General features: G+C 39.9%; 1 protein-coding gene across 2 annotated transcripts; it reads right to left on the bottom strand.

Moving 5' to 3' along the window:
• Window positions 1–3,552: 3,552 nt before the first annotated feature.
• Window positions 3,553–8,181, bottom strand: golt1a (golgi transport 1A). 2 transcript variants are annotated; one of them, XM_061220870.1, is made up of 5 exons: window positions 8,113–8,181; window positions 7,399–7,490; window positions 4,915–5,093; window positions 4,202–4,265; window positions 3,553–3,784 (listed from the first exon to the last, which is right to left on the bottom strand). In XM_061220870.1, the coding sequence occupies exons 1-5, from the start codon at window positions 8,135–8,137 to the stop codon at window positions 3,764–3,766; spliced, it is 381 nt and encodes a 126-aa protein (XP_061076854.1). In that variant the 5' UTR covers window positions 8,138–8,181; the 3' UTR covers window positions 3,553–3,763. The 2 variants fall into 2 exon arrangements, with proteins under 2 accessions (XP_061076854.1, XP_061076853.1); XM_061220869.1 differs by having other exon boundaries at window positions 3,553–3,738.
• Window positions 8,182–8,551: the final 370 nt, after the last annotated feature.

Raw genomic sequence — 8,551 nt, 5'->3', positions numbered from 1 at the left:
CGGTGGATGTCAGAACGGCAGAGTCTCTGACCTCCTTCAAGCGCAGACTGAAGACCCATCTCTTCAGGCTACGCCTTTCCCTCTCCAACTCACAATCACCGTGATTAGCCTTAGACCGTAATGGCACTTATGTATAGATATCGTTAATTGTATAGGTATTGTTGTATTCTAGCTGCCAACAGTGGTATGCTAGTTTGAAAGTTGATTGTACTCTTCAAGGGTTCTGAATTTCTGTATGTTTACACTAGGACTCGGAACTGTACTGTCCTCTCAGGTCCACTTTTGCACTTGTTCTTGTGTTTGATTTGCACTTTGTTGTACGTCGCTCTGGATAAGAGCGTCTGCTAAATGCCACGTAATGTAGTGTAATGTAACACACTCATACAGACACACACTCATACAGACACACTCGTACTGTCACACACTCATACAGACACACACTCATACAGACACACTCATACTGTCACACACTCATACAGACACACACTCATACAGACACACTCATACAGACACACACTCATACAGACACACTCATACTGTCACACACTCATACAGACACAGTCATACAGACACACTCGTACTGTCACACACTCATACAGACACACTCATACTGTCACACACTCATACAGACACACTCATACAGACACACTCGTACTGTCACACACTCATACAGACACACTCATACTGTCACACTCATACAGACACACACTCATACAGTCACACACTCATACAGACACACACTCATATAGACACATCACTCGTACTGTGCATCAAAGGTCCCCTACCAGCTCTTCTCTCCAGCCATGGCTTTCATGTCTTTTGAAAAGAGACTCTATAATGCTCTGACTGCAGAAACATCTTTCATCCCCCTCCAGATTTCAGCTTTTATGTTCATCCCCCACTATGCATTTGTTACACACATAATTTAATTTATGAAGCCATTAAAACATTTTTTTCAGTGAATTAGTTAATTTTATATCATTGCATAAAGGCTTTTTGCTTTTGGGTTAGATCTGCACTTGATCCTAGGAGTACCCTGTCTATCTTAATTCAAATGACTCCTGAAAACAAGGCTAGATGGTTCCTGTTGCCATTGCATGGTTTTAAATAGCCAAACAGGTAAAGGTCTTCTGAAAGGTTATTCCAATCTCGAGTGAATGACCACACATTCTAAATGATCTTAAAAGCTGCAGCCTCAAATTCACATTTCAAAAAGGCATTCAGGTACAGATACTAAAAAATAAAATGCACCAATTAAAGCACAAAATGAAATACACATTATTTATGAATAGGCTGTGTACTGTTGGTGATGTCAATCCTTCAATAAGAATGGCATAGAGCTGCATTTACAGTACACTCTAACACTCTGACAGAACAGTGCACAGCCTCTACATGCAATCCAATCGTACAGATGGACATTTACTTCAGCAGTTCAGGTTATGTAGTACACTCTAGGAAAAAAAGTTCCTTGGCTTGTTTTCATAGAAGAAACCTTTTCAGTTTTTATGAACATAAACATAAAAGCGGTTTGACAGTGAATTTGATTAATTTAAAAGCCTTGATCAAATCGCCTCTGAATTTCCTTTTACTGAGCTTGAAGAAATTAAGCATCTTCAGTGATTCCTCCTAACTGTAATCTTTTATACCAGGAAATAGTTTGGGTACCCATCTTTGAACCTTTTCCAGAGCCTCTATGTGGTATGGTCCCCAGAACTGCACACAAGACTATAATTCTTTATACTTATGGAACCCTCTATCTTAGGTGTGAAGTGTGAAAACTTGCAGACAAAGAACCATTTTCCCCAAAGAACCATTTAAATCAATAGGGTTATTCTATAGTACAGTTCCCATTTCAGAATCACTCCTACAACCTTGGAGTTACATGCCTACTGTTAGGTCCCTAGCCATTATGATACACTGACAACCAGATATATTTAAATATTCTTTAGACATTGCGTTGAGATTAAGACACATTTCAAAGCAGGATAGTAAACCACCAATCACATTTTCTATTTCTTACATTACAAGGTAACATCCACAAAACATGTTTGATTTGACTGGGTGCACACTCCCAAACATTTCCCAGCATGCTTTGTAAACACTGCTGGCTTTGTGCCTGTTTTCAATGTCCCAAGAAATATTCTATCTTTGGTTAAATTTTAAAGATTCAATCTGTTTATATATTACATTCCACATAATTTCCATTCATTCAACCCTGCAGATAGTTACAATACACATCACCAATTATAGGCCCAATTAAATTTACATCACAGTAGGTCACAGTACCTTTTTTCCCCACTGGGATTGAGGTGCTCAGAGGTGCTAAGATCTGTCTGTGCTGCGTTCTGTTGTCCTCAGAGGTGCTAAGATCTGTCTGTGCTGCGTTCTGTTGTCCCCACAGTCCAGACACCACAGGTAGGGGGTCGATAATATACCCATGGTGACCTGCGTCACTCTCCCCGAAGCACAGGTCCCCCCCCCCCACCCCCCTTTCTGTCTCGTCAAAACATCCCCCTTGTATGACACACAAGCACTCCTGTAACTACCGTATGACCCCGTAACCAACACAAGCCCCATTCTGGTCTACTCTTCAGAAATGGTCTGCCATATACAGACTGCTGATTGGAAATAGGAAACCAAATCATTTTGTGTGGAGGCCTAAAAACAGACCATTTCTAATTGCGGTATCAGAAGCACAATGCACCGTGGCCTGAAATTGAAATGCCTGTCTGTGGGTATACAATTAAAGAATGCGATACAGGACAGACAAGAGTCTTGGAGAGAATATGTAGTTCCCCACATAGCCCCCATTCATTAAATATGTTGACTGATTCATAATGGAGACTGCATTTAAAAAAAATAATAATAATCAAATTCCAAACTGTGCAGCTACATCTGATGAGAAAAAATGGCAGACAGAGAGCTACATTCATTTACTGAGATGAAACCATCAGTTTGAAAATGTATTTGTATAATAAGTTCAAAGAAACTAAGTAGGTCATTCAATACTCCTGCCCTCTTGTCTCAATTTTCTCAATTTTTCCTAATGAACTTAAGAAAGGGCTCCATTTTCATTATAAAAATAGGACACAAAATCAAGTTTTCAAAAGCTTAAAAGAAAGTTTGTGTTTGTGTAAGATCTGGCAAATCTGTTTGCTGAAAGACAGTGTCAAAACTAAGAAACATTGAATTTAATAATTTAATATGGTCCTCATTCAATTAAGATGTGTATTTGTGGAAAAAAAGGATTTTGTATACAGTATGAATAACTTAATTTAACAATAACAAGAAAAACTTTTCAATAATTTATATCTCAGCATTCCATTATCATTTGAATCTACACAATTTATCAGAAAAATACTGTAATCTGTCTGTCTGACCTCAATTACTTTTTCAGTCCCAGTTTCAGTCATTAATAGCAGGTTTTTGCATTGACATAACATGATAATAATAATAATAATAATAATAATAATAATAATAATAATAATAATAATAATAATACAAATAATAATAATAATAATAATGATAACAAATCATTTGTGGAACCTCAAACCACATCTTTAAATGTCATCGCGATAGGTCAGTTTGTGCAGGTAGAGCTTGTTTGTTCTGCTTTAATCTGGTTTAGCCAGCAGAGGTAGAACCGGTCCAAACCGGAACTCTCCAGTCTTTCCCTTCCACTGGCAGTTCCCCTCAGACCATGGAGGAGGTGCTGCTTCCAGATAACTTGCTCAGTATCTTGGGGGAGAGAAAGGGAGGGGTGTCATTTGTCTTCATTTGTACTCTGGGAAAGATAAAACAGAAAGGCTCAGGCAAAACTATGCACAAGAGGAACAATTTATCCAGTTAACTGAATAATATTGGAGGAACCACAAAGAAATTGCATGTTTATTTATTCATTTTTGTGTTCCATTATATTTTGTTATGTTTTTCTACTCAATGTATATATTTGTACATGTTTATCTTCTGCTTGTATATATTTAAAGTTGCACAAACAAACTAAAAACGAACAAACTAAATGTATTCATCATGTTTTAAATTGATAACTTGTTGACTTCATTTGCAAAGAGTATAATGAAGCCAAATTGTGAATTTAAGTGGGAACTATTATCATTGTTGGAGAATGATTCTTTGGTGCTCTTTCTGTGAATTATGTTTGACTACAACAATGATAGTAACAATAGGAGCCACAGTATCTCACCGTATTGAGAAATGGGAGGTTCACTAATGATCCAAGAAACTGGAAGGCCACTGGAAAAAAAGATCTGGAAATACAAGAGGAAATAACATCATGAGCTGGGAACAGAATAGACACAGTAACTTCACATTCAAAGTCAATTATTTTTGACATTTTCGTGGCAGGCAGTAACATCAAAGTAAGTTAGAGACATCTGTCTGGACGGTTGTCACAGATTTCAAGAAAATAAGGAAAGGAAAAGTGTTCAACAAGTCATCCAGCAGTGAATGTTCCTTGGTGAGTTCCTGAGAATAACACTGATATTCTCCTCTTTGCGAAGTCACTGTGAATAAGTGCATCTGCCAAGGGATTGTACTACAACGCTCTAAAGACTGGAAAAGGACGAAGAATTACACATGAATACGGCAGCCATACCTGCTTATACACAGCTATAATATGAATCATTATTTCTTCTCTGAGACTAATAGATATTCAGCAGTGGTGGAAAGCCCAGGGTTCCACATCCTGGCAGAATAATTATGCTAATTACCGCACGCAATCCAGGTGATTGGAACAAAACACTGGGGAGGACTTTCACTTTCTGAACCTGGAATTTTACACCTCTGTTCATCAGTTCAGTTGAGAGTGTGCCATTTCACAAACAAAGACAGGTCCTGACCCTCCCCACATCCCACGTCCCACTTCTCACATCCCCTGACCCCTGACCCACAACTCACTTGAACAGCAGGACGAAACCATAGGTCTCCATTACCATGCCCACCACAGGCCAGCGCATGAGCACTAGGGCCACACCTCCAAGAAAGAAGGAAGAGGCTCTGAGCTTTTGCCTTTGAAAAAAGAACATGGCCGTCCTCTGTAGGCCGATGATGAAAGCCAGACCAGTCAGAAACAAAACCTGAGAGAGACAGAGAGAGATGTGGGTTCAGAGAGAGAAAGAGAGAGAGAGAGGCAGAACCCTTACCTGTCACCTTTACCTGTAGATTCCACATAACACAGCATTCAGCAACTACAGCTTTGATATTGATATTCCATAGGACAGGGATAGCCAAGTCTGGCCCTCAAATCTAAATCCAGCCTTAACTGAACAATTAGTGCTGATTGGCCAGGCTTTCTTTACACCTGACTCTCTGGTAAAAGGAGGGTGGAGGAGGGTCTCGCCCCTCGATTTGAGCAACTGGACCATAGCGGCAAAACCACAGGAGATGGCTCTGCTCCCCTTGTGTGTTTTCAATATTGCTCTCAATATTATTGATGCACTTTGTTGTTTTTCATTGTCGGAGGATGTGTAGCTGCTAACATATCAGAATTTCCAAGTATCAAGGCCTCCGGCCCTGTAAAGTTTGGAGCAGCAGTTCAATCGGCAGAAACCTTCAGCCAGAGAGACCAGGGGTAAGTTCATCAGACTGCCATTTTGAAGCAGTTAACTTATTTGTCAGTTTGAGGATCTTGCCAGACTTCAGCACCTCAGAAGCTCCAGATTTTTGGAGCGTAATGTATCCTCTCTCAACACCTGCCCAAGATGCCAAAGGTATAAAGCCAAGGAACCGAAAATCCTTCTGTACACCCTAATGTCAACAGTGTATAACATAATACAGGGCTAGTCTGGAAAATACAAGCAAATTCCCCTTCTGAGATTTATGTCTGACAGCATGGTGTTTTTTATTGACGGATACTGTTGTCAGTGGGCCTGACCGTAACCTCAACAAAGATCCTTGCTAAGAGCCTATTGGCCCCATGCGACACTCAAAGCAGAATCCCAGGCAAAAAGAGCCCATTACTGTCTGGAAGAAATCTGGTGTATTTCCCCAAAATATTTCTGGCTCCTTTGGGTTTTGTCTCTCACCTAGTTACAAAAAAAAAGTGGACAGAAGAGTGTTAGGGGTGCATGAATGTTTGGTTTTGGGATTTTTTTTGTCACACTGCATGTTTCTACACTTATGCATATAGGGGCGGCCTGTAGTGGTTAAGGTACATGACTGGGAGACGCAAGGTCGGTGGTTCTAATCCCGGTGTAGCCACAATAAGATCCGCACAGTCGTTGGGCCCTTGAGCAAGGCCCTTAACCCTGCATTGCTCCAGGGGAGGATTGTCTCCTGCTTAATCTAATCAACTGTACATCGCTCTGGATAAGAGCGTCTGCCAAATGCCAGTAATGTAATGTAATGCATATAGCACGTCTAGGTCGGTAATAAAGAACTCTGCAACAAATCATGCTTGCATGATGTTGTCTAGACCCTGACGAACTCATTAAAACATAACATTTAGATAAACATTTCTTTAGTATATACTGTATGTGCATAATTAGGGAAACTATCTTTCAAACTGAATTTTATAAATGTTTCGGGGAGTCTTAAAGTCAAAATAAAGTTTTTAAAGTGGAAAATTGGTCTGTCCACTCAATGTAGTGACAGAATTTTACATTTATGACTCATTTTCTACATCTCAGACTCCCATTATGGAAATCCTGCAGTCCAGTAAGAGATAGCCACACCCAATCACAAAAAAAAATATTTTGAAAAAGTTATGCAAGGTCACAAGACTTTTTCATTTAAGTTTAAGGGCTGACTATAAAATGTATTTTTTGCAGCTGTCAGTTTTACCTGCATAGGCTACTGAGTGTATTGTAATGAGTGTCTTTTACTTCTAATGAAATGTCACTTGGATTTTATATATAAATTAAAATGACCTTCACTGCCTTTTCTTGACAAAAGATTTCTTTTTTAATTGAGTATTTTAATTTTAATTTCCCCGCTCACAAAGTTCAGAAAAGATTTGTCCTAGAAGCAGGTTGAATTTTCTTTTTCAGTTTATTTATCAATATATCTTTGTTGGAGAGACAACAATCAGTACTGCCCATCCATCCCGGTACTCATCATTACCGATATTAGAGGCTGAAAATTAACCAATCACAGACCATGCATATTTTTTTCTCCATGTATGGGCTATTGTTTGCCAAGAGAAAACCCCATTCCACAAAGAGATTTCCCAAGCTTACTGTATGTTATGGGAAGGATATGCACTGTGCTAATGTACCATGGCTTAACCTACAATTTACATGACCCACCCCTTACCCATAATCCCCTCTGTCTCTGACCCATCCAGTGTACAGAAAGGAAAGCTGTTCAATTAGTCATCTCATCCATTGCCCAGTGCCTGACAGTGTGCTGTGCTTTGTGTCGGTATCTGATAAGATGACTTACATTCCCAAATGCCAGCAAGACGGAGTCAAAGTACAGAAGCACCCCAAACAGCAGGAAAAACAGGCCGAACCCGGAGATTCCCACCCCGATCTCTGAAATCCAGGGAACAGGAGAGAGACAGAACACACTCAGGGGCTGGGAGAGCTGCCTTACTCTCTCATCTGTGTCCCCCGCAATTTAAACATGCAGTATATTCAATACCATGACCATATGCATGTACTCTGTAACAGTACTGTCTGCCACACCAGCGTAATCACTCTTATGACCAGGCCAGATAAAACCAAAAACATTCATGTCCGTGATGATTCTGGGTCTGCCTGTTAATTCAGAAACACGGTACAGCCGACCTACGTTCAATATCTAAATATTCCAGCCAATCTCAGCCATACTCATTTGTGCCTGTTCTGAAAAAACAGCACAGACCTATTCAAGTTACCCATATTAATTCAATTCAACAGCATATTCCAGTTAAGAAGGGTGCACAGATTTAGGCAAACCAATAGCATTGGCCTATGCTTGTTGAGTAGTATTTGTAATTTACCTTAACCAAATTCAGACATAAATCATACAGTTTAGTATCATACAATATATAATAAATAACGGCAAAATAATAATGATGAAGTAAAGCTTCATGGACAGTAAGCAATCCAAACACCTTGCTGAAAGGTATGAAGATGCCAGCCGGACCTTAGTTAGTTAATGGAAAGCACTCACTCTGAAACTCTGTGATAGTGAACATGGCCTCTCCAGTTCCTCTGTGTCCCACTGTCTCTGCACCCTGTGGGTTCCTCCTCTCGCAGCCTGACCTTTGAACCCCTGTTGCGCTTGCCCCTAGCGATCATTAACCAGACAGCAGGGGCCCCGGTAAAAAGGGGCGGGGCAGGGACAGAACACGGGCTGCCTTTGGAAGTCCAAATGGCAGAAAGTGCCTTGAGGAGCTATGACATCATTCGCCAATCAAAAGATCGTTTCCGACAGGAAAGAGCCAACAGAGCCTACACAGAATGAGTCATGAAAAATAGATACGCTCCATAAATAGGGCCACAAGCTGAAAGAAAGGTGAATCGGTGGTTATTCTTAGTTTTTTAAACATTCATTTAAATTACATTATAAAAAATGAATTATTTGGCCACACTTTACAATAAGGTTCATG

The sequence above is a fragment of the Conger conger genome, chromosome 14 (assembly GCF_963514075.1).
Source record: "Conger conger chromosome 14, fConCon1.1, whole genome shotgun sequence".
NCBI classification, from domain to species: domain Eukaryota; kingdom Metazoa; phylum Chordata; class Actinopteri; order Anguilliformes; family Congridae; genus Conger; species Conger conger.
This window is presented reverse-complemented; position numbering and strand designations above follow the sequence as displayed.

Coding starts and splice junctions, on each gene's coding strand:
- golt1a (XM_061220869.1), bottom strand. CDS start 8,137: ATGTTCACTATCACAGAGTTTCAGA. Junction 5,094..7,398: donor TCTTGCTGGCATTTGGGAAT/GTAAGTCATCTT, acceptor TGTCTCTCTCAG/GTTTTGTTTCTGACTGGTCT. Junction 4,266..4,914: donor GGTTTCGTCCTGCTGTTCAA/GTGAGTTGTGGG, acceptor TTGTATTTCCAG/ATCTTTTTTTCCAGTGGCCT.